The 25,036-nt window shown below is 38.9% G+C and overlaps 1 protein-coding gene across 3 annotated transcripts in view; it reads left to right on the top strand.

Moving 5' to 3' along the window:
* COL1A2 (collagen type I alpha 2 chain) overlaps nt 1–24,691 on the top strand; it is a 37,415-nt gene extending 12,724 nt beyond the window's left edge. Inside the window, exons 16-52 of one of the 3 annotated variants that reach the window (XM_085227462.1) lie at nt 1,647–1,700; nt 2,964–3,062; nt 3,151–3,195; nt 3,314–3,412; nt 3,938–3,991; nt 4,092–4,199; nt 5,042–5,095; nt 5,202–5,300; nt 6,065–6,118; nt 6,451–6,549; nt 7,302–7,355; nt 8,053–8,106; nt 8,196–8,249; nt 8,349–8,402; nt 9,233–9,277; nt 10,873–10,971; nt 11,622–11,729; nt 13,143–13,196; nt 13,753–13,806; nt 14,314–14,367; nt 14,473–14,526; nt 14,630–14,737; nt 15,674–15,727; nt 15,821–15,874; nt 16,321–16,482; nt 17,464–17,571; nt 18,001–18,108; nt 19,326–19,379; nt 19,482–19,589; nt 19,795–19,848; nt 20,176–20,283; nt 20,854–20,907; nt 21,041–21,148; nt 21,550–21,796; nt 22,195–22,385; nt 23,490–23,732; nt 24,249–24,570. In XM_085227462.1, the coding sequence (XP_085083588.1) occupies nt 1,647–1,700; nt 2,964–3,062; nt 3,151–3,195; nt 3,314–3,412; nt 3,938–3,991; nt 4,092–4,199; nt 5,042–5,095; nt 5,202–5,300; nt 6,065–6,118; nt 6,451–6,549; nt 7,302–7,355; nt 8,053–8,106; nt 8,196–8,249; nt 8,349–8,402; nt 9,233–9,277; nt 10,873–10,971; nt 11,622–11,729; nt 13,143–13,196; nt 13,753–13,806; nt 14,314–14,367; nt 14,473–14,526; nt 14,630–14,737; nt 15,674–15,727; nt 15,821–15,874; nt 16,321–16,482; nt 17,464–17,571; nt 18,001–18,108; nt 19,326–19,379; nt 19,482–19,589; nt 19,795–19,848; nt 20,176–20,283; nt 20,854–20,907; nt 21,041–21,148; nt 21,550–21,796; nt 22,195–22,385; nt 23,490–23,732; nt 24,249–24,395 (3,357 nt within the window). In that variant the 3' untranslated portion in view covers nt 24,396–24,570. Of the gene's footprint in view, nt 1–1,646; nt 1,701–2,963; nt 3,063–3,150; nt 3,196–3,313; nt 3,413–3,937; nt 3,992–4,091; nt 4,200–5,041; nt 5,096–5,201; nt 5,301–6,064; nt 6,119–6,450; nt 6,550–7,301; nt 7,356–8,052; nt 8,107–8,195; nt 8,250–8,348; nt 8,403–9,232; nt 9,278–10,872; nt 10,972–11,621; nt 11,730–13,142; nt 13,197–13,752; nt 13,807–14,313; nt 14,368–14,472; nt 14,527–14,629; nt 14,738–15,673; nt 15,728–15,820; nt 15,875–16,320; nt 16,483–17,463; nt 17,572–18,000; nt 18,109–19,325; nt 19,380–19,481; nt 19,590–19,794; nt 19,849–20,175; nt 20,284–20,853; nt 20,908–21,040; nt 21,149–21,549; nt 21,833–22,194; nt 22,386–23,489; nt 23,733–24,248 lie in introns of all 3 variants that reach the window. The other 2 variants (XM_085227460.1, XM_085227461.1) reach the window with 2 other exon arrangements.
* Nucleotides 24,692–25,036: the final 345 nt, after the last annotated feature.

The following is a 25,036-nucleotide window of genomic DNA, read 5'->3' on the forward strand; positions in this document are numbered from 1 at the left end:
GCTTTTCCTTCCAGCATTCAAAATGTACATTGGTGATGTAGCCATACGTGATCCTGTCAACTTTACCAAAAGTTGATTCTAATGCTTCTCATCACAGCAAACATCTGCCATCCTTCAGCAGAATAGGAACATTAGCAGAATTATGAATTTCACTCCAGTCCTCCTACATAGGGTGTTCTAAAATATGTGATTGAGCATTTAAAATGCAGTCACAAAGACACCTTAGCCAAGATCTGATGTTGTACTCTGTAGAAGATCCAAACTGCTTTTGATACGTTGAAGGTAAATAAAGTACCCTAGGAAAAATATTCTCATGTTGCTCTGACTGGACAGCAATAGAAACTTGCATTGGGTTTTGGTGTCCATACTAGTATTTTGCACATGCTTAGGTCTTCATGTTGCAAGTGTTCTGTAAAGGATTTTTTTTTTCTTTTAAGCAAGAACAAAAATATTGTTATCCTCCTTTGCCTTTGGGAATTAAAAATGTAAAAAGAGTCACCATAATAGAAATTCAGAACGTTTATATTTTCATAGGTATTTTGCAGAGCATTTAATCTTTTTTCTTTGCTTCTGCAAAACCAGTGAGAATGCCACGTACCCAGTTATGGAATGCCAGAAGCCAATTCCTCTTCACTTTGTAGGCTGACCTATTTTATTCCCTTGGATCTATGTGGCAGTTCTACAATAAGTATTAGTTCACAAAAGGAGATATCAATCCCCAGTAGCTATGAATGAGTTTCATGTTCTATTAAACATCAAAGAAGAATTGTCCCTTTGTAGTACAATGCATTAAAGGCTAACAGGCTATGAATCCATTAATGTCTTTTCTCTGTTGGTGGCTGAGTACTGCACACTAAGAAGCTTGTCCTGTCGTAAACATAAATCTCATGGCAATCACTAGATACAGTAGCCTTGGCAAGCTGAAATGCTGCTGCTTTTGCCATAAAAGAGGTTTAAGCACATACTAACTGCCTCAAACTGTATTTTTCTGGGTATGAATGAAGATTTCTAATTCATTCATATTTTATAAGCAACTCCTATCTTCATTAGCCGTTAAGCTTGATCCAATTTCTTGGATCCTTGGACATTCTTAATGACTTCAATATCAGCTGGGTCAAGCACTGGCTTGTAAAGAGATGCAAAGATCTTACCAGTTCACTTCTCTTGTGTGAAGAAGGAAAAATGCTATCTGCAATAATGGACTCTTGCAATAGACCAGAACAGTTACTGGTGTGAAAGTGCACACAGTCATCCCTATACTGTAAATGTGTTAGAAATAGCCACTCTAAGACCAGCATTTGCAGGGTGCAGCACTGCTCCTCATTTGTTTTGGGACAGTACAGCAAGGCATCTTGTCTTGCAGATACCTGTCTGTCTAGGATGCCTATCCTCTCTTTGTTCTTCCTCAGGTGTTTGGCTTCATTGCTTAATTCATGTTTTTTCAGATACACTGCAAGTGTTTTTTCTGCATTGACCTTACTCTCAACTATTTGTAATGAACCAAAGTTTAGACTTGCAAAAGGCAAATAATATTTCAGTGTGCAGAAATGTCTAAGTAAATGTGCTTTTCTAAAATCTGTTTATTTCAGCAAAATTTTTGTCATTGTTGAAAGCCTTTGCTCAAATGCTTCCCTTTGGTTTCATAGGGTCCCATTGGTGCTGCTGGTCCTCCAGGCTTCCCAGGTGCTCCTGGTGCTAAGGTATGAATGTCTGCCTCTGCAGCTACATTTGACAGTGAATACAAAATGTGGTAACTAGTATTGTTAAGCAGCAGAAATTACCTGAAGTGGTAGTACCATCTTGTCAGTTACAGGTCAGAATGAGGAATAATTCCTACAGTATTTGGAGGAATATTTATATGAATGTTGATATAGTTATTAGTTATTCCACAGCTGACACACACACACACACACACACACACACACACACACACACACACACACACACTCTGAAGAGTTCACATGTTATTTAAAACCATATAACTGGAAGAAGTAACCTGCTTTGGGATCCAGGGCGTGATCTATTCCAGAAGTTGGCTGTACTGTCTTGTATTTTGGATGTAGACCTTCATCTATCACACGTATAGAAAAGATCAGGCGGCCAGCATAGCCAGCAAATCATGTCTGGAAGCTGTAGCTATGATTGAGTTAGGAGGGAGCTGATTCAGATGATAGATGCTAGGCAGGTGTAACCTAGTTTTTCAGCACATCTTACATGGTATGGTTGTATACACCTTTGAAAAATGATGTAGATCATGACAAATAAACAAAGTAGCAGTTTACATCACTTGACATAAGAAGAGAAGGGTAAAGAAGCTTTAGCTGTGTATCAGGCTCCTTCCAACCTGGGTTCTTGAAATTGATGGAGAAATTAAATGCAGCAATGAAACTGCATTTAAACTTTTCAGCTTTTGGGCAGTATCATTTTCTTCTTGTCTGATTCTTGTGTAATCTTGCATGATTCAGTTTTATAATAGGTTTCAATGCAAGTTTCTGAGATTGGTATCAAGAATCTTTTTCCCTGTCATTTACACCACTGTGAGAACCAGACTCCAGTTCTCTGACCAGGCACACTTTGCATGCATGCAAACAACAGCTTATTTACAAGATTAGGTCTATTAGGTTTCCTACACATTGAGACATCTCATGCCACTGCTTGAGACTCGTCTTTGTAGAGAAGACTGGAATCTTAATTCTGATTTTGTAAGTTAGCCTTCTGTAATAGTACAGATATGCTGATCATCTGTTGTTCCATGTTGTCCATCAGCTTTGATGGGATCTACCTATTTTTACCAGTTTCAGTGCCTTTAAATTCCAGTAAAGGCCTCTCAGCTTCTTGCTTCCCTAGACTTTGAAACAGGAAACTGTATTGGATTGTCTTATAATGTCAGGCTAATGAAATTACTCTGCAATTGCCCTAACACTCTGGATACTGATACAGAGCTTTATCCTTTTCTCAAACAGGGTGAAATTGGACCTGCTGGTAATGTTGGCCCTACTGGTCCTGCTGGTCCAAGAGGAGAGATTGGGCTTCCTGGTTCCAGTGGTCCTGTTGGCCCTCCTGTGAGTATCTTGCCAGCCTTTATCTGTTGTCAGATGGGTGCATTTGAGACTCTGAATTAACCAGTATAATTTTTTTCTGCCTCAATAGGGCAACCCTGGTGCTAATGGTCTTCCTGGGGCTAAAGGTGCAGCTGTAAGTATAGCCATGTGCATACTTATTTGCTTTAAGAAAAAAAACCAACACACCACATTTCAGTTAATGCATCCGAAAAGATAATGAACTTACAGTAAGTTTTCTCTGTGTTGCACAGGGTCTTCCTGGTGTTGCTGGTGCTCCTGGTCTGCCCGGTCCCCGTGGTATTCCTGGTCCTCCTGGCCCTGCTGGTCCAAGTGGTGCTAGGGGACTTGTTGTAAGTGACTGTCTCCTGCATGTCTTCACTTGAAAACTGGATACAGCATCCATCGTTGTAAAATATTTCTTCCAGATGCTTCTCCATTTAATGCAGAGACTTCTGTTGCTTCAGTATAATTAAGCATCGTAGCTTGTTTCTGTCTCTCATTGAGACTGAAGAGGTTTACTTTGTACTCACTTTGGCTGCAAGAACTGTTAAGCTCTGACCCTCTTGATGATATCAATAGAGATGTGATAGCAGTCTCACAGTCAGACCCTCAAGGGCTATCCTCAGTACAGGAACCAGCCCAAAGTGTTTCTTAGTTCAATTACTATAATTTCTAAACATCTTCAATGTGTTTGTTTTCATGCCCATTAAGCCTAAAGTACAGCTGTATTAACTGACCATGTCAAAGTAGAGTCAAGTGTGACACTGGGTGATTAAAGATTTTTGATTCATGAAAATGTTGTACAGATAGGATTTATAGATAGAAATTCTAGAATGGTGCTTAATCCTAGGAACTCTTTTTATGTTGGACTCTAGGGTGAACCAGGCCCTGCTGGTGCCAAGGGAGAAAGTGGTAACAAGGGTGAGCCTGTAAGTATGGCAATTTGTGAGTGTTATTTGAATGAATAGACGCTCATAGTACCTATAGCTCAGCATCTGATTTATTCTTTTCCTCTTTTGGCTGAAATAGGGTGCTGCTGGCCCCCCTGGCCCTCCTGGTCCAAGTGGTGAGGAAGGCAAGAGAGGCAGCAACGGTGAACCTGGCTCTGCTGGTCCCCCTGGCCCTGCTGGTCTAAGAGTAAGTTTTCTTTTCTTGTTCCAGAAGTAAAAGCAAAAAGGAAAGAAGAAATAAAGCTATATTTGCAAAGGGAAATTGAGTAATTATAAATGACTAAATTTGTGTTAATGCAACTAGACAAAGGCCATTTTGCTATTCCGAGCCTTTTGATTTGTTGGGACCAACCCTATTTGTTTTGCATTAATGCTGTTTATTATCTTATCCCTGAATTAATTATAGGTTGCTTTGTGTTATCCATTGATTAATATTTAGAGAATTAACACTGATTTTGCTATAAAGCTTCATAATGAGATATAAGTGCTTGAAAGAAATAGTCAGCTCACATGTAATGTGAGAGATGTTTAAATTCAGTGTCTTCAAGAGTGTCTGTAGTATGCTTAGCACTGGGCCAGGAAACAACACAATGGCCTTCAGAAAGGTATGTAGCTTTGTACAGGTGCCTTTTTCACCGGAAAAGGCTAGGAAAAAGGGCAATGCTTTCATCAGTTTTTTTTATAGTGGAAGTAAGAATTTGTTATTGCACCTTTCACAGATTGTACAGAGTTCAAGAGAAGCTAGTAACACTGCAGAGATGTGCAGTTGAAACACCTGCCTGGTTGTGTGATCCCAGCTGTTGGGCAGACCCACTGTTAAGATTGTGCTAAACACTGAAAATGCTCTCACAGAAGCAGATAAGAATTTAGAGAAATAGAAAGGAAATGAGAGGGATTTCTTTCACAATATGCATTTGCACTTATAACATTTAGCAGACTTTCTTGAAAAGCTGAAAGTTAGCTGGCACTCCATCTCACAGGAACATATTTTTCTTTCCTTTTTTAAATTTAATTTGTATTCACTTGTAGGGTGTGCCTGGATCTCGTGGTCTCCCTGGAGCTGATGGCAGAGCTGGTGTCATGGTAAGGCTTATCTGAATCATTATTTCTAAACCATCTTCTTTTACATACAAATGTGTGATACTTCTTGCTACCTCTTCCTAATTTTATTTCTTTCTTTTGTTGTTAGGGACCTGCTGGTAACCGTGGTGCTAGTGGTCCTGTTGGTGCTAAGGGTCCTAATGGTGATGCTGGCCGTCCTGGTGAGCCTGGTCTTATGGGTCCAAGAGTAAGTTTGAACTGTGCAAAAAGAAAACTACTTGCATTTTGTGGATAAAATTATTCAGATATCCAATTGCAGGAAGTCTATTCATGCCACAATTAGACTATTTCTATCAGCACGCTGAAAAAACATGATTAAGCACCATCAAAATGTTTACTGAAATTCATTTCTTTATTCTTGTATGTGGTAGCATCTAATAGCCTTGGTCATGGAGCAGCATCCTCTCGTACTGGCTACTCCACTGACTTCCTCTTGTTATTATTTACAGAATGGGACCATTAAGATCACAGTTGAGGTGTATATCTCCTCTGTGATATGAGATGACTGATCTCAATTATTTCAGTTTTATTTTGCTAATGATTTCACTGAAAAAAGCCATCCTCTTTATTGTTTCTGGATCCGCCCGGATTATGTAAATGTCAATGACTTTTGTCCTTTTAATCTTTTTTCCCTTTCTACCCACCTTTCACAAAGAGTGTTTTCACTGCATTTGTGAACTACTGAGTGTCTGCAAACTTTCTCCTAAAGTTGAGCCTAATTGAGTTTATCTAAGCAAAACACCTAACCTCAGTCATTTTCAGCTGCATGGAAGCACACACCACCAGTTTAGATGAGATGTAAACTTGATAGAACATACAGTCTCATTTATGTGCGTGCATGCACATGCATGTATTTGTTTAAAAAAAAAAAAAAAAAAGAAAAGAAAAGTGTGGCTTAAACGTTGGCTGGTTTGATTGCCTTCTAAAAACATGAAACCTTTCCTTTCTCAGGGTCTCCCAGGTCAACCTGGAAGCCCAGGTCCTGCTGGCAAAGAAGGTCCTGTTGTAAGTACTCTGGTTATAATTGCTTCCCCAGTGCATGCAAAGCATCAATGAAGATTTAAGAAGCAGAAATCTGAACTCTGATACAGCTACTTAAAACCAGTGAGACTCTACTACTCAATTACTCAGATCTGTAAAAAGACTTTCCATTCATTTCTGTGGGTCTTAGATGGGGCCTTTGTCCTGGAAGGGGAAGAAGAAATATAGAGCTCTATAACAAGAAGAAAAAGGGAGGAATGCAGATGCATGTGATATATGATCAGTGTTTAAAAGTCAAATGACAGTGACTTTGTGTACTCCACTAGTCATTTCATAGGTGTGTTTCCTTTTTCTAGGGTTTCCCTGGAGCAGATGGGAGGGTTGGGCCAATTGGTCCAGCTGGTAATAGAGGTGAACCTGGCAACATTGGATTCCCTGGACCAAAAGGTCCCACTGTAAGTACAGTAGAGAAAGTTTCTATTTCTATTTCCAGACTAAGTTGTAGGTTCCCAACTCTTAACTGCCAAATGCATCTGTGTATTCCTGTACTGTCTATTGAATGGTATTTGCTCACTTTCAAGAGTTCTTTCTTAAATTGCTTTCCAATTATCTAAGATACGGCTAAACAAACAGTAATATACTTAATTTGGGAATGCTTGGACATTGAAGTGATGAGATTAATAATCTCTGTATTATCATTTCTTTATGTCCATTCTTTCATTTCTGTATATACAATTCAGTAAAAGTTCTGTATAAGTTGGACATGAAATCTTTATTTTTGGAGCACAATCCGAATCTTGCTCACTTTAGAAGAAAAGCTACCATCAGTTTCACTGGGGCTCTTGATATGACCCACAGATGAAACAGATAATAGTTCTTTCTCCAGATGTGTGGTGTTGCTGTGCACATGTGCGCACGCAGAGGTATTAGTGAATTACATATGAAACTGCACAGCATATCAGGAGCTTGCATTACTATCCCAAAAATAATCAAACAGTTTTGAGAAGATGAAATGCTGATTTGCATTATTGCTCTTCCTTTTTGATTCAACAAGCCAGATGTACTTTGTGGCTTTTTAAATTAAAGAAACGTTACAATGAATCTTTCATCAAGGAAATATCACCTTCTATCCAGTAGTATAATCTCAACCTCATGTGAAGTCTTAATTGACTTACATGTTTTTTTTTTTTTTCTCTTTCACCTTCAGGGTGAACCTGGCAAACCTGGTGAAAAAGGCAATGTTGGTCTTGCTGGCCCACGGGTATGTGAATATGTCTTCTTTATCAACCTCCAGAGAGAAGAACGTAGATTTTCAAAGCCTGTTTTATAAGATAGCATTGTCTTGTAAAAGCATGAAGGGGTGACAAAACAGGAGAGTATGTTGGAATGCATTCACATAGCTTCATGTCAGCGGAGACTGTTACTTGAAGATTAATATTAGTGCAAATGAAAATTACTCTTGTTAGATATGGATTAAGTAATTAATGGTTTTAGTTTCCTATAAAAAAGGAAAAAATAGCAATTCCTTTGTAAATTTTTGTGGAGAATGCATAGTTTCTATCCTACTCTGTAAATTTTCATCACTTTCCTACTGATAAGTGGAATTTATAAATGGATTTACAAAATATCAACTAAGGAATCAAATAATTGATCTGTTCTGGGAGAAAAAATGCCACCTATTGGCCAGATTTCTTTATCTGTAATTCCAAATTCCAAAAGAATTTTTGGTAAGGATAAAGTTACTGCAGTAACTTTAAAATTACCTATTGCAATTTAGTTTTGTATTATCTTCTGCAAGTGAAGCTCTCATGAGCAAATGGGATTCAACTTAAAGTAGCAGTATGAGTTCAAAATAAGCAGCCAGAGACCTTTTGGTTTTGGCACAGAAGCACTTTAGACAGATACTACTCATAACAAATAAAAACTTTGATAACAGCTTTCTGCTTGAACATATTTAGGGTGCTCCTGGTCCTGAGGGAAACAATGGTGCTCAAGGTCCTCCTGGTGTCACCGTAAGTAACAGCCTCTACACAAATCCAATTTGTGATTTATTTTTCATCATTGTGACTTCTCATTTTCAAATTCATTTTCTTCTATCCAGGGCAACCAAGGTGCAAAGGGTGAAACAGGTCCTGCTGGCCCTCCAGGCTTCCAGGTAAGAAGTTATGTGCTCGGCCCTACTTTACCTATGGTTTACAAAGCATAAAGTTCTTCTGCCTTAACTTGATTTGCATCCTTGTTTCTTTACACTTAGGGTCTGCCGGGTCCCTCTGGTCCAGCTGGTGAAGCTGGCAAACCAGGCGAAAGGGTGAGTAGCAGATACAGTACTGCTCAAGTAAAGGCATGTATTGCATAAGCCTTTTGTTAACAATTGTGGTGAAGCAGGAGTCCATTGAATCCATTTGCCAAAAGGGATCTGTGTTATATGCAGAGTTTAATAATCCCTTTTGTTAAAATTAGCCACCAATGGAGAAGGTCCTTTGGCACTTGGAGCGCGCTTCCTTTTTTAAAAGTTCCTTTATTAAAGGAAAAAAAAGCAGTCCTTTGCTTTTGAGACCATAAACAACAATAAAACATCCCCATAAAAGACAAGACAGCACAAGAAGAACACTGCATTCCAGATTTCCTTTGAAACAGGCAAGGTTTAATCTAACCAGCATTACTCCAGTTGCATGCCTTTGCTCATCTGCTGAAGTTCAGTGGGTTTACGTGGCATACAATGGAGATAACTTGGTGATAATTCAGGCACCAGGTTCTGCACGGTTAGTGTGTGATGGAACCTGCAAATTGTGCATCCTGTGCATCATATCAGCTATTTAAGTTGGTAATTAATCATTCCATGTCCCAGTGTGACAGTTTACACTGCATGCGCCTGACCAAAGAGCTTGAAATTTAGTAACTAACTCTCTTCAGATGAGAAGTGCCTCTCTTAGCATGTGTGCTTTGAGATTTTTGCAGTTGTATGAAAACAGTTTCTGTATCTAAAAAAACCTGATTTTAGTCTGTAGATTTTCAACATACTGCTGAAATTTGAGAAGCATTTCTATTTGAACTTTGTTTATTAGCAGTAAAAGTTCAATGTGAGCTAATATGTTTGCTCTTGAAATAAACTTTATCAATCCATCTCTTCTCTTCTAGGGTCTCCATGGTGAATTTGGTGTCCCTGGTCCTGCTGGCCCACGGGTGAGTGACTCATCTGAAATCTAGTAGAGACTTGTTAATGCAGTATTTAGAATTAGTATCAACTGTATGCACTTACAGGTTTCTCAAGACAAGCTACTTTTCTCAAGTGCAGAATATCATGTACTGCAGCAGACTACCTGGAAGCAGAATTTTTTCTGCTCTTTCTGCTTGTCAGGATATGCCTGATTATACAATACAGTAGTTGCCATTGTTAGTAAATTTCTGGATAAGGAAAACAAATACTACCCAAGTAATGATGTCCTGATGATCTGGTTTCCTACATTTTTATCAGTAGGAATATGGGTGAGAAAAAAACAGTCTTACAGTGTTGCAATGAGGCTTGGCACATATGAGAATTTTAACTCCATTGCCATCTACCCAATGGGGTAGACTTATGAGCCTCACCAATTCAGTTATACCACCCTTGCTAGCCAGCTTCTGCCTCCCATGTGGTGGTGTTGTGAACAAAAGGCAGGCTGAGTCCAGAGCCTGGAATAGTCATTAGAAGATACTGCCCTCAGCTCTCTTCACTCCTGAACTGTGATAAAAGGGCTGCAGGGAGCCTACCCAGAGCAATAAGTACTCAGCTCTCACATTTCAGTTTATAAAATGCTCAATTATTTATTTGCTTTCTGAATCTTTTTATTATAAAGTTGATATTTAAACTATTCTTCCTCTTCTCTCTCACTATAAGCATTCTGCCTTCCTGACTGAATGTACTTGAGTGACAAATACTCCCATTCATTCTTACATCAGTCAGCTGTGAGGCTGTTAGTAACCATGTTTTCTTTAAAACTTCATTTTGCTGATCTTCCCAGCCCAAGCTCCCTTCATCATTGTAGCAGGAGTTAAGTGTCTTTGCTCTAGCTTGATGTTAAGCATCTTGTACTCATCCAGATTGTATTTCATTCAGTATTCCAAATTAGGTCTTACCAATACTCAGTATAACAAAATTAACACTTCCTAAAAATTCCATAGTGCCTGCATGAGGTCTCATTGGTGCTTTTCAGAGTGTGCCATCTCTCCTTGAGTCAGTTATTTGATTGCATTATAGTTCTTGCTCTAACCCCCAGATTCTCTCGCGTAACTGAAAACTTCCATTATGCCCTATCAGATTACTCATTGCTTTTCAGCTTGATTATGCTGGGATAATCCAAGATGTCTTTTTTAGTATGTCTACATTTGGTAATCTACTGTGAATTTGAGCCCAGTTCCTGGCTATTTTCACAGCTCCAGTTAATATCTTCTTTGAAATGTACCCTTATTCCTGTTAGAATGTTCAGGTCACATTAGTAGGTTTTAGTTGTCACCTTTATTTCCTGGTGGCATTTGCCACTGTAAAACCAATTATTTGCCAATTTCTGTGACCCTCATTTCTCTAGGATCCATTGTCTGACCTGATTGGTACTTTGCTTTATTTGTGTCAAAAGCTAAAGCCAGTTTTTCCCACCAGTTTAATGTGCGTAATTCTGATATTAATAGTAGTTTGTTCAGCTAAAAATGGATCATAGTGTCACTGCTACCAGTTGATGCTTTTAAACCTCTAACCTACAGAACAATTAAAGGAAAAACTCAAATCAGACTGTCTCTCACAGGGTGAGCGTGGTCTTCCTGGTGAAAGTGGTGCTGTTGGTCCTGTTGGTCCTATTGGAAGCCGTGGTCCATCTGGCCCACCAGGCCCTGATGGTAACAAGGTATGTCTTCTCCAGCTACCACTGCCTCACTATTGAATTGTAGATGAGGGCAGTCAGAAACCTTCTTTACTCAATATAAATGGTTGCTGCTAACGGATAATCCACAAACATCATAGGTACTGGGCCCTTTCTTCAAGTAGTAAATTCCTATAACAGCTAGTCCACTCTAATATGGATTTTTTTTGTTTATCACTGATGAGAATGGGAGGGGAGCTTCAGTTTAGAATAAACTTGTATACTGCTTCTTAGCTGGGAATACTGTTAGTCTGAGATTTTGGCTAAAATTAATACTAGCCTGTTTATACCCTCCCGGGGAATGACATTCTTGTGTCTGGTAAGCAATATTTTCCCAAAATGATTAGCGTGGTCTTCTGCCAAATTAAGTGTGGGGCTCAATTTTCAAGATCTTCATATGCAGCCTTCCCATGAAGGTTTAGTTTGGAATATGGGACCACAAAGTCAGAGAGAGAGTTCACGTCCAGCATCTTCACTGAAAAGTTACAAATGCACAATAGCTAGAGACCAAATACTACTCAGTATATTTACAAGCCAACAGAATATGGGCTTATAAGTAATGGAAGAATTTTGTTCCATATTGCAATATTGTTCCATATTTCACAATCTCTTACACAATAACCTGTTGCTGCTAGGGTGAGCCTGGTAACGTCGGTCCTGCTGGTGCTCCTGGTCCCGCTGGGCCTGGTGGAATCCCAGGAGAGAGAGGTGTTGCAGGTATTCCAGGAGGCAAGGGTGAGAAGGTAAGGCTGATGTTCTTTGTGTTACATATACACAGGTTGGGAGATGCTTGAATTTCACTAACTGAAAAAAAAATGCAGGTTACCCAAATACAATTTCTGTTTGCTGTGAAATTGTATTTCATGGTGTCTCATTAGTTCTCAGTAAGTAAAGGTTTTGTTGATCCAACAGAGTGACAATATTTTGAAGTACAAAGACTGCATTTTGATCTTTGCTTAGCATTTAGAACTGGTTTAAGTGGCAGGTAGGGCTTTACAGCATTGGGTAACAATGAGTTTACCTTTATGAAAGCAGTGTTAAATCTGAATACAGGCTTTACAGCAGGAATGGGCCTATGGATCATGAAGAACTGAGTGTCGTCTGCTCAAATCCGTAACAGCTCTACTCTGATTTCTGATGTAGTACATAACATATATAAATAAATGGCTTAGTGAGAAGTATTGATGGTAGGTGGACAGTTGGACTGGATGATCTTGTAGATCTTTTCCAACCTTGGTGATTCTATGATTCTATGAAATTACAAAAAATTTTTGATTGTATCAGATGCATATAATAGAAGCAGAAAACTTCAGCCAGTGCAAGCACTTGCACGGAACCAGACTTCACAGTTTTGTGTAAGTCCTGTTGCAAACTCTGCTTTATTCATATAATTATCCGTAAAATGGATTTTTATCTTGTTAGGCACACTTTGTTCCAAGTTCTACTCAGTTCATTATTTAAATTCTAAACTGAGATTTCTATACCTTTTTAATTGTTTAGACTAAAAAAATTACAACTGCATTTATGCTCCGTGACTATAAAGAAATTAAGATGAAAATTGCTTGCAACTTTTTATAAAAACTATGTACAGGCATGCATATTAATGCAGAAGAGTAGGATTTCTTCAAAAAGAAGAGAGAACAGAGTGCTTGCCTGACTTTTTGACACTAGTGATACATATATACTATTTTTATTACAGAAAACGTGGCCTTTTACATGACCACTCATGACTTCATTTTTTTTATCAGTTCTTTTCTTGCTTCAAATAGAATACATAACATAAATCCCTAGGAAGATTTTTACATTTGGTTCTTTTGTGACCAAAAGAAAAGGGGTTTTGAGGTAGTATTTATGTTCACCATTTGGAACAGACATTATAATTTTGAATTTTTAATTCTTGTTACCTGGAAGAAAATAGGTTTATATATAAAGTAATAATTCTGTCAAGTCATATCAGTCCTCTTTGTCTACACTTTCACTTTGTGGGTAAGTACATACTCAGCAATAAGAATGAGATAAGTCCATTCCCAAACCAAAACCAGCATAGGTATCTCTGTAGAACATGTGCATTCAGAGAACAACTCAGGCTGTCTTTCTGACAAACTATTTTGTACATTACCAAGATAATGCTTGCTTCCTCTATGTATTTATTTTAGGGTGCCCCAGGTCTGAGAGGTGATACTGGTGCAACAGGAAGAGATGGTGCCCGTGTAAGTATCTTTTGGTTCTACTTGAGTTTACTTTGATGCACCCGAGTACATAAGTGATTAAAAATGATATTTATGGTTTCTATTTTCCAGCATATTCCATTTCCTCTAACAACTGCTTGCTTCTGATGCAAGTCAGTACAACTGTGTAGTCCCTTGTTCAGGGGTGTTTGAATTTGAGGAGTGAGAGAGAAGTGATCACTCTTCATGCATGAAAGCAGAGATATGACATTGGCAGAGATCACTATTTCACAGACAGTTGTCAGTGTGAACCAGTGTCAGTCTCTGGAACCTTATGGGCTCAGCCCATAGCTAATTGTAAAGGCGGCCTGCAAAGCCACGCAACATTAATTTGGCATTTTGGCTGTTTGCGCTAGATTTCATACTTTGGAGGGGAAAGTAACAGCATAGAATTTAAAGACACCAGGTTATGTAAAATATATTAAGAGTAACTGGGATAAAGTCACATGCCTAGCTCCTGGAAAAAAGAGAAAAAGAATTTAATTGTTGACTCTTGCTTACCTTTTGTTAGAAATGATGTCCTTCTCTTAACCTGTAGGGTCTCCCTGGTGCTATTGGTGCTCCTGGCCCTGCTGGTGGTGCTGGTGATCGGGTAAGTTTGCTCTTTGAATGAAAAAGTGTCTTGTTTATACAGTTTGCCTACAGTATGAATATTTAAGAGGAAGACTCTTGTCTACTAGAAAACAATTCCATCTTGTTAGGGTGCACAAGTTTTGCAAGTTCTCACATTATGTGAAGCAAGTGTTATTGGGAGTTTTCCATTGCGCCACAAACCTTTTCTTAAAAGGGCAGGGAATGGATGAACATCTACATGGCAATGGTTTTTACAGAAAATCTTCGGATTCGAGCTTTGTCTGAATTCCTTCTGATTGAGGCTATGATCCTCTTCACACTGGGAAGAGGTTCAGATATGGTGTCAAACGACAACACATTAGCTCCTAATGACTCTTCATCCTGTCCAAGTATCATTACAAATTATTCTTAACACGGGGTAGATTTAAAACAGAGACATGGGGAGATAGATTGTATGCATAAATACCACAAGATCTGTTTTGACATGTGTGGCCTTCCCCCGTGTAATGTCTCCTGTCTGTTTCAGGGTGAAGGAGGTCCTGCTGGTCCCGCTGGTCCTGCTGGTGCCCGTGGTATTCCTGTAAGAAGCAATTCCTTCAAATATTTCATTGTGTCAAAGACATGATATTCACAAAAATGCCCTTTTAAAGCCAATTCCAACTAGTCCTCATTGTCTTCTCTTTAGGGTGAACGTGGTGAGCCTGGTCCTGTAGGTCCTAGTGGATTTGCTGGACCTCCTGTGAGTACTGTTTTCATTTTCATCTTATTGATGCCACACCATTCCTTTACTTTCTTAGCTTACTTTTTCAACTCCTTGTTCTGTGTTCCTTTTCTGCCTATAGGGTGCAGCTGGTCAGCCTGGTGCTAAAGGCGAGCGTGGCCCTAAGGGACCAAAGGGTGAAACTGGACCAACAGGTGCTATTGGGCCAATTGGTGCTTCTGGACCACCAGTAAGTGAACTGTATCTTGATAAAATGGTTCTTAACTGTGCTATGCAAGCAATATGCTAACCTGAAGGCCTTGAATTTTGAAAAGGTAATTAAAAGAAAACAAACAAAAGAAACAAATTCAAATTAGGCTGTAATGAAAGTCAACATCCTCATTTTCACTCATTATATAAACCTAATCAATTTATTTGTGTGGGCCGAGATAATGAGTCTGGAACTGAAATGAAGAGAAAAAAATAAATAATTTTCAACTTGTGCTAAAGATCAGCAAAATCTGTCTGTCTTGAACCATTCAAGGGGTATTTGTGGGTAAGTTCCTGAGCCGAGGGCCTTAGAGATAGAATGTGCTATTGCAGCCTGACTTTTAGATCCAGTTGTGCAGCTGTGTATGTTCAAATTGGTGCACACCCTTGAAAATGGGCTTATAATATACTCCAAAGGTTTCATATGCACGCAGCCCATTAATGGGGAATTGGTGGAAATGATGCAGAAAGAAAGGTCTTGGTATCTAAAATACTCTGAAATATTGCAAGATAACATAGGCAGAGGATCTTACCATAGCTTCTGTAAGACCAGTACCAGATCTTGGAACTACATAGCTGTAGCAGTCATACTATACAAACAGGACTCCTGCAGTTCTCTGCCTTACACCTTTCACATTTTACTTCCAGATTTGCTTAGATGCATGTAACATTGGCAAGGCAGATTCATTTGAATCATGCATGCCCCTTTATGCAACACTTCAATCCTTACCATATTGATTTAAGAAGTCAATGAGAATTTTTTACCCCTAATATCATCACATTCTGCTTTGGGGCCCAAAAATTCTTCAGTTAAAGTAAATAACAAAACTGTTTCTTTTTTGTAGGAGTGAGACTGGTCCCCTTTATAACAGGTCTTTGCTTGACTCATCTCTCTTTTTCTACCCTTCACATATAGGGTCCCGTTGGTGCTGCTGGTCCTGCTGGCCCTCGTGGTGATGCTGGTCCTCCTGTAAGTCCTCAGGCTTTTACCATTTGCACTGTTGCTTTCCATGAAGTCATTGTTTCCTTTATACTAAATTTTCCTTTTGACTTTTATTTTTAGGGCATGACTGGTTTCCCTGGTGCTGCTGGAAGAGTTGGTCCTCCAGGCCCTGCTGTAAGTAACTGATGGAGAAGTTTTAGTGGAAGACAAGTCTGAAATTGTACTAGTCATTTCCAATTGAGTTTCATAAAACTTCCTTTTAACAACAGTGTTCCAAGCCTTAGGAAGAGGTATTCCTTTCCTATATTTTAAATCCCACCATCCAAAGTTAAACAATCCTGTTGTTTTTTTTTTTTTTCCCTGTAAGCTTTATAGTTGCAATTATGTCTCTGGTTTCAAATCAAATCTACATGCAAAATTTTGCCACATTCCCTAATTCAATAATTCTGCTGATTCCAGCTATGCGCTGCTTAACAGAAGTAGTAACAGTTGCTGCTCCATAGCAGCTGATAACCTGTTTATTGCAAAGCACCATTTTTGTAAATGGAATGAAACCTACTCTCTTCTCCCTAGTTCTGGTCTGTATTGTAATGATGACACTTTCATGCTTGATCCTCTAGGGCATCACTGGTCCCCCTGGTCCTCCTGGCCCAGCTGGCAAAGATGGTCCTAGAGGTCTGCGTGGTGATGTTGGTCCAGTTGGCCGCACTGGTGAACAGGGTATTGCTGGCCCACCTGGTTTTGCTGGTGAGAAAGGTCCATCTGGAGAAGCTGGTGCTGCTGTAAGTAACTGAGTATCACATCTCATCACAAGTGTCTCTCTTTGTGTAAATGTTACAGCTTCTAAGATACTTTTGGTACTTTGGAAGGGCATTTCTTCTTTACCATATTTAGCAAAGTTTTTAAGCAGTAGCTCCACTGAGATTAAGGAAATTTTTTATGCATGTTTGACTAAAAGACCCTAAAAGAGAGCATTACCTCTGTGTTGGGTGTCTTATAGAAGTAACTATTTGTGTGAATTACCTCTCTACCTTCTCAATGTAAATATATAGAAGTTTCTTCCATAATCTATAGAAGTTACAGCTAAGAATAAAATTGTCACTGTCACTGTTGGACATGTATGCTAAAAATTTGTAGGTGACCATTGAATTTTTGCCTTGTAAGGTCTGCTATAAAGCAGTAAATTTTTTAGTTTTATATTGTAATTGACCTAGAGGGTGTGACTGCAATTAGGAGTAACAAAGTAATATTTCAGGATGACTACTTATGCCAAGTTTAGTAGCACATGCTGAATTTTAAGGAAATTGAAGTCTCTTAATTAAACATACTTTGACTTTTCAAAGGATCGGTAATGAGCTCTAAGGCTTGTGGGGAGGTAGAAGGCACCTAGATGGTACATGATAAGGCTGTCACAGAATCAGATGGTTGGTTTTTTCGCTATGCAATTCCCTTAGCACAGTCATCTTCTCCATTCTGAATACTCCAATTTTCATGTACCACCCACTGTTAGAGAATGGGAACAAGACAATAGGAGATCTTGTCCAGAAAGGAAAAGCAAATGTACTTATTGGGGTCAGAATATAATCAGCATTACTTTCTTACAGACCTTTAGATTTGGTCTTCCACCTAGGTTACAGTTTTTTCCATTTGGAAACTGGCAATGACCACATTGAGATCTTTAGAAAGTAGTTACAGAGCAAAATAAATGAGAAATACGGAGGGACTTTTTTACCCCCCCGTTAATAGAATCTTTCATCTCACAGGGTCCTCCTGGTACCCCAGGTCCTCAGGGTATTCTTGGTGCTCCTGGTATCCTTGGTCTGCCTGGCTCTCGGGGAGAACGTGGTCTTCCAGGCATTGCTGGAGCAACAGTGAGTATATGACTCGTTGACTGCACTAAACTACAAAGAAAAATGCTGAGGTCTCCTCTTACGGAATAGTGGCAGGCAGGAGGTATAGATTCTGTTTTCATTTCTGCTGCAAACAGATCTTGGTTAAATGGAGCCAACAGACTTGAGCAGTGGAAGAAACTATTGTTTGCTGCAGACAAACAAGACTTGTATCTGCAGGTGAACATACTTTTGAATGGCATCAGAAGCATCTGTTCTTAGCAAGACACAGACAAGCTAGAAACTTAAATATTTTGCTCTAGTTTGATATATTTCTCATTGTCTCCTGTTTCTGTTTTACTTCCAGAACTGACTGCAGAAAAATGTTTCTCTTAGATATAGGCTGACAGTTCTGTAAGACTGTTTTTTGTTGTATTGTGTTACATTTTGTTACCACTGTTCCTGTATTAGGGTGAACCTGGTCCTCTGGGTGTTTCTGGTCCTCCTGGTGCTCGTGGTCCCTCTGGTCCTGTGGGTTCTCCCGGTCCTAATGGTGCTCCTGGTGAAGCTGGTCGTGATGTAAGCTATGACTTCTTTCCTCTCCAGGATTGCTTTGCTTTTGTTCTGAGCCAAAGACTAACGCACAGAGAAACTGAATGCAATTGGATGCTGTTCTGCTAGCAAACTTGTACCTTCCAGTGTCTTCAGGGAAAATAGTATCAGGATCCCAATACACAAATACCTTATTGGCAAGGTCTAAAACAGAGCAGTGGTACCAGGGAACCTCCTCATCACGGAGCGAATTTCAGTCCTCTTCCCCAATAGCTCTGACAGGGTGACAAGGCATAAATTGTGTCTGAAGGATATCGTGGAGTCTCAATCAGAATCTTTTGACTTTTTGCTTAATTGCCAAAAAAGATTGAGAAGTCGTCTTCATTGTAGGAGCTGGTAAAAGCATTACATCCCATGCAACAAGCTTTTGGCTGTAGAGAGGGAGGCTATGTCAGGGAAGCTGATTATCTGTGATAATTTTTTTTAATGTCAGGTATATACATAATGTTTCCTGACATGCATTCCTTCACCATGAGATGTAAAGGAGGCTAAAAACATGATGAAACAAACTCTGGCCTGCGTGGCAGGTACTGCTGAGCTCTACAGGTAAATGCAGGGAGTGGAGGACCTGTATCCTATCTGGAAAGGGGTATGTGGAAGTACTGCGATGTAATAAATTGCCCCCTCTAATGCCCTACCTCATGGATGACTATTTGGTGGACAGGGCCCTGCAACCAGCTTTTCATAGAGCAGTGAATAAACTTATCCATTTAACGCAGCCATCCAGGTTATTAGATTACCTTGAAGAAGGGTATCCATACAGTTTCTAGGTATTACTTATACTCTAAGAAAAGTAAAATATTCACACGTTATAGTTCTCCTTAAGGATTTAAGATACAAATTTTTCTCTGAGCATTATCAGGGAAGTTTATTTGATAATCTGAGGCACTGTTAGTATACAACTCTTATACTAACTTTTCATTTACAGAAACAGAACAAAAAGTCATGAATTTCCCCTATATTGGCATTGTAAAATCTAAAATATTTGAAGGCCACCCTATTTTTTAAGAGAATGTTAATGTATGTAAGGGAATTGAATGTGGGACTTACAACAGAGTTTGCCTTCAAGATTTGTGCTATTCCATCTCAATGTCTTCTAAATCTCATTAAGAGCAATTAGGCTGGCACAAAGTTCCATGTGAGATATTGATGGGCTTTAATATTTTTCAATGGTACTTTAACAGGGCAATCCTGGAAATGATGGTCCTCCAGGCCGTGATGGTGCTCCTGGTTTCAAGGTGACTACTTCTTTCCTTTTATTTCATATTTATGAAAGAAATCTTCCAATATGTGTAAGTCAGAAGTAACACAGCATCTCTCTTGCATTCCCTTATTCTCAGGGTGAGCGTGGTGCTCCTGGTAACCCTGGTCCCAGTGGTGCTGTGGGTGCTCCTGGTCCTCATGGCCAAGTTGGTCCTTCTGGAAAGCCTGGAAACCGTGGTGATCCTGTAAGTTGATGAGATTTTACATTTTTTTGATTGATAAAGGACTAACATTTGTCCATCATACATATGTGCATTTTATTTACATATATGCATCAAAACCCTATAATATGTGAATAATTACTTTGCTTTCTGTAGAGATATGTTTAGAATGGAACCCTTATTAGGTATGATATGCATCAGTGACATGCATTTTCTTTTCCTTTTCCAGGGTCCTGTTGGTGCTGTTGGTCCTGCTGGTGCTTTTGGCCCAAGAGGTCTCGCTGTAAGTCTTAATTTCTACATACATTACTACATTGATACAAGAATAAAAAAACATATGCTTAACATTAAGGATCTACAACTGCATTCAAGCACAAAAAGTAGTGCTTAAGGAGACCTAAATATTTATAAATCTAGGATCTTGATCATCTTCTCTCATGGGATTGAACCTGAAGCTTTTGGGATTAACACTTTTCCTGGGCATCTTAACAGGATATACATAAATATATCAGGGGCAACCTGTGGCATAATGCAGAATGCTTATACTTAATTCATTCTTTGTCAGTAATATCTAATTCAGGCCTTCTTTGGCATGTATATCCTTTCCTAGGGCCCACAAGGTCCACGTGGTGAGAAAGGTGAACCTGGTGATAAGGGACATAGAGGTCTGCCTGGCCTGAAGGGACACAATGGATTGCAGGGTCTTCCTGGTCTTGCTGTAAGTAAATTATTTTCAGTATTTTGACTTGGTTCACTCTACATCATCTTTCTAAAGCCATAAGATCCAAACACTCAGTGCTCTCTGCATAATAGGATGAATTTTAATAATGCTGCTGATAGTTGATTTTAGAACTGCACCATTTATTGCTCTGAAAACTACAAACTACATTTGGCTAGCACAGAATTCAAAAAGCTCTGCCTCTGTTTAATCAGTATTTCTTATTTTCTGGTCAAAAATTGTAAAGTTTCTGTATCGGAGAGAAGCAAGTCATTTACAGATTATCTTCCCTTTAAATTCTGGTATCCCCTTTGGGAATTCTGTCTCTTATTTTAAAGAGAAAACCCTAAGAAACAATATAGAGACTCCTATAGGTTATCCTTTTAAATATTTTCACTCTCTTTCCTTTTATACATTTTATATCCCAACTCCACTAATGCCAGTTGCCTTAGATTTCCACTCTCTGAACCCAAATACATCTGCTGATCCCCTTTTGAATCATGTAATCATGTTAATACAATGTGTGGCATTGCATTTTTTTAATGAGTATGCATTTGTTTTTCCCAATAGGGTCAACATGGTGATCAAGGTCCTCCTGGTAACAACGGTCCTGCTGGCCCAAGGGTATGTGAATTTAAGAGTATATGCAAATAATTCTCTCATTCTTTTTATGGAATATATTATTACACTCTAATTTATATGAATCCCTATTTGTAGCGTTCTCTACTGTCATTAAACTGTTCAAGTTTCCTTCTAGGGTCCTCCTGGTCCTTCTGGTCCTCCTGGTAAAGATGGTCGCAATGGTCTCCCTGGACCCATTGGCCCTGCTGGTGTACGTGGCTCTCATGGTAGCCAAGGCCCTGCTGTGAGTATAACTTATGTCTTGTTGATTTAACACATTTAGGTAACAGTTAAATGAAAAACACTTTAAAATCTTAGTTTATGGAGAGATTTATTTCTATTTTAATAAGGGATTTTGAAATAGTGTGATTTAACATTCAACATTTCCCTAATAAACTTAAACCTGAAGTCTTTCTTCATTCTTTATGGCCAGCCAGTATAAGCACAAAGGTGTAGTAGTCCTACACAGTGTATCTTCTGCTTTAGTTCACAGGAGTTACCACAGAGCAGGTCCATAGGTCATTCCTCAGATTATTGCTGAGGGTTCAAGCCTTCAGTAAGACAATTCATGTGTGAAAATAGTCTGCTGAACTAATCATATTTGTAATAGAATACTTCTTGACTTTTGCTTTTGAAAAACTTTAGGGTCCCCCTGGTCCTCCTGGTCCCCCTGGTCCTCCTGGTCCCAATGGTGGTGGATATGAAGTTGGCTTTGACGCAGAATACTACCGGGCTGATCAGCCTTCTCTCAGACCCAAGGATTATGAAGTTGATGCCACTCTGAAAACATTGAACAACCAAATTGAGACCCTGCTGACCCCAGAAGGCTCCAAAAAGAACCCAGCTCGCACCTGCCGTGACCTCAGACTTAGCCACCCAGAATGGAGCAGCGGTACGTTAGTGCCAGATATTTGCCCTTTCTGGCTCAGCAAGTTATTTTCAACTTACTAGCTTTTTTTGAATGGTAACCCTGGTCAACCAGTGAAAATACTAAATGGCTAGTAATGATGTTCTGTGCCTCTGGTGAAAATGCATATCTATGAGGACATTCAGAGACATTCAAAACATTTACTGTTGTGCAATTATTGCAGTCTTTTTTAAAAATAATGAAAAAATGTTTAATCCTAGTTTTTGAATACAGTTAATTTCTTACAAATTGACAGTTTAAAAGGTGTATTTCTCCCAATTATCACTTCAGTACTGTACTTAGCTGTGATATTTATGACCTCTCTGAGTTTCTATATCAAACCAGTGAATATAAACTGAATGCAAGTGTTTCTTTCCTCAAAGGTTTCTACTGGATTGATCCTAACCAAGGCTGCACTGCAGATGCCATTAGAGCATACTGTGACTTTGCCACTGGTGAGACTTGCATTCATGCTAGCCGTGAAGATATTCCAACTAAGACCTGGTATGTCAGCAAGAATCTCAAGGACAAAAAGCACATATGGTTCGGTGAAACTATCAATGGTGGTACTCAGGTATGTGATGCATTGGAGGATGATTGTTTCTTACAGTGTTTTCTGAAGGATTTTCCCACCCATTGATTCTCAGTGAGCAAAACTCATTAATTAAACTCTTAGAGGAGAAATATGAAAAGGGGAACAGCTACATTTTATCTCAAGGCAACAGGGTTCCAGTTCTGTCTTCAAACAGTCTGCTAAAGAGATTTTTTTAGTATTGTTCTAATTTTTCTTAGTGTCTGCCAATGATCAATTCAGCATGATTAGTGGCCATTTCTAAGGGAATCCTGGCCTGGGATGTGGTACTTTAGTACAAAGACAGTCTGGAAACTGAGAAAGTAATAATTTTTGCTATTTTTTAAATTGAGATTTATTTTTGACATTGTGCTATTCTTGAAAAGATATTTTTATTACACATAACAGATCCTAAGTGTATGCCACTGTAGCACTCAGAATTGCCATTAAGTAAAAGCAAGAAATATATCTACCTGCATGTCAGACGTTGTACCAGCCTGCTGGATAGTCCTTTTTTGTACAGTTAAGAACTAATTTCATAATTTTTAAATGAAATTGAATTAGTCTTATGATGAAATCCCAGATTCCAAGTTCTTTAATGTAAAAACAAAAAAAATTTATTACTGGGTCAGAACAAGGACCCAGGGTACTCTAGAGTCCTATTTCTCACATTGGCTGAAAGCGGTTGCTGTTAAAGAATATAAGAAAGCAAACATTCATAACATCTACAGATGCTACTCTATAAAACCAAAATAAGAAATAAAAAATCAGGGCTTTCTTGAGCCAGGCATTGTCCATGCATTTATGGAAACAATGGATTTCTCTTCTTTTGAATATGTCTGATCTCATCTTTAAATTCACATAAATTGCTAACAACAACCATATCTTGCAGCAGAATTCTACAGCTTAACTCCATCCACTACTTGTGCCCAGCTTTCACCTTACTTCCTGCTAGTTCTGTGTGGTGTTTTCTAGCTCTGCAGTTGAAATAGGCAACTGATCTCAGATATTTGTGGTCTTTAATTTTTTTTTCTATTCCTACAGAAAATATGTAAACATTCAATTTTCCCCAGAAATTCAATTGAGTGGGTTTCTTTGTCTTTTCAGTTTGAATACAATGGTGAAGGTGTGACCACAAAGGACATGGCCACCCAACTTGCCTTCATGCGTCTCCTGGCCAACCATGCCTCCCAGAACATCACCTACCACTGCAAGAACAGCATTGCCTACATGGATGAGGAGACTGGAAACCTTAAAAAGGCTGTTATACTCCAGGGATCCAATGATGTTGAACTACGAGCTGAAGGCAACAGCAGATTCACTTTCAGTGTTCTTGTGGATGGCTGCTCTGTAAGTAACACAAAGCATGGGCAGTATGATTGTATTAATGACAGTTGTGCTTTGATTCAGAACTAGATTATCAGTCAGACCAGAAAAAATTATCCAGTGAGGATAAATAGCCTATAGAACCAACTGTGCCAGATCTTTAATAAGTGACAAAGACTAGGATGCTAACAAATCCTGTAGTGTGCAATGTGACAAAGAAAAGAAAAAGCTTTTCTGAGGAACCAGACCCAAATTCTGTGGAAACTGAAGCATGCTGAGAAAGGTGCAGGAGGGGTAGGGTCAAGTCTTCAAAAGATCAGGCAAGGTTCATTGAGTGTTTAATCAGCATGAATAATATGGGAAGGTTAAAGTAAATGTTTTCTCTGTATTAGAGTTTAAATAACTGGATATGGGTATCTTATTTGCAAACAATGGCAGTAAAATTTAAGTAAAATTATTTCAGAAATTATCCACTTAGGTGAAACAATTCTCAATTCTATGAATAATGCAATAACAATTTTAATACATCTTCTCTTGCAGAGAAAGAACAACAAATGGGGCAAAACAATCATTGAGTACAGAACAAATAAGCCATCTCGCTTGCCCATCCTTGACATTGCACCTTTGGACATTGGTGGCGCTGACCAAGAATTCGGTTTGCACATTGGCCCAGTCTGTTTCAAATGAATGAACTAAAATTAACTTAAAGGCCCCCCCCGAATTATTCTTTGTCATTTCTTTTTGTAATGAGAGCTGACTCCTTCCATTTTTTCTGTTCATCTACTTGCTTAAACTCTGGGCGAAAGAGAAGGAGAAGAATTGATTGGAGCATTGTGCAATGAAACTTAATACAGCCCCAAAAGGACTTGGAAGTCTTTCAAGATTTAACACCTTGCTTTGGGAAATGTCAACCTTTGTAAAGAAAAAAAACCAAAAAAAAAAAACCAAAAAAATAAAATAAAAAATCATGAAAGTTTGCACCACTTGTGGCCTTTGACTATCTTCCACAGAGGAAGTTTAAAACCACGACTTCCAAAGGTTTAAACTACCTCATACACTAAACCAAGTGTGATCCACATCCCTTGTAGGCACTTCTCCATATTATGAGTTATTTTCAGTTCCACTCAGAACATAGTGGTGCTAATTTCATTATTCCAGAGTATGTTTCCAGTACTTGAATTTTGATGGTGCTAGCAGCAGTTAAAGTATTACTTCTCTGTTTCTTTGATATCTATCTCATCCCCAGCTTAAGCATGTGGATCATTTTTCCTCATCTTTGTCCTCTTCCTCCAAAATCAGGTATTTCTGCTTCCAAATCTCATCTTCTT

The sequence above is a fragment of the Meleagris gallopavo genome, chromosome 6 (genome assembly GCF_905368555.1).
Source record: "Meleagris gallopavo chromosome 6, MGAL_WU_HG_1.1, whole genome shotgun sequence".
Classification (NCBI taxonomy): domain Eukaryota; kingdom Metazoa; phylum Chordata; class Aves; order Galliformes; family Phasianidae; genus Meleagris; species Meleagris gallopavo.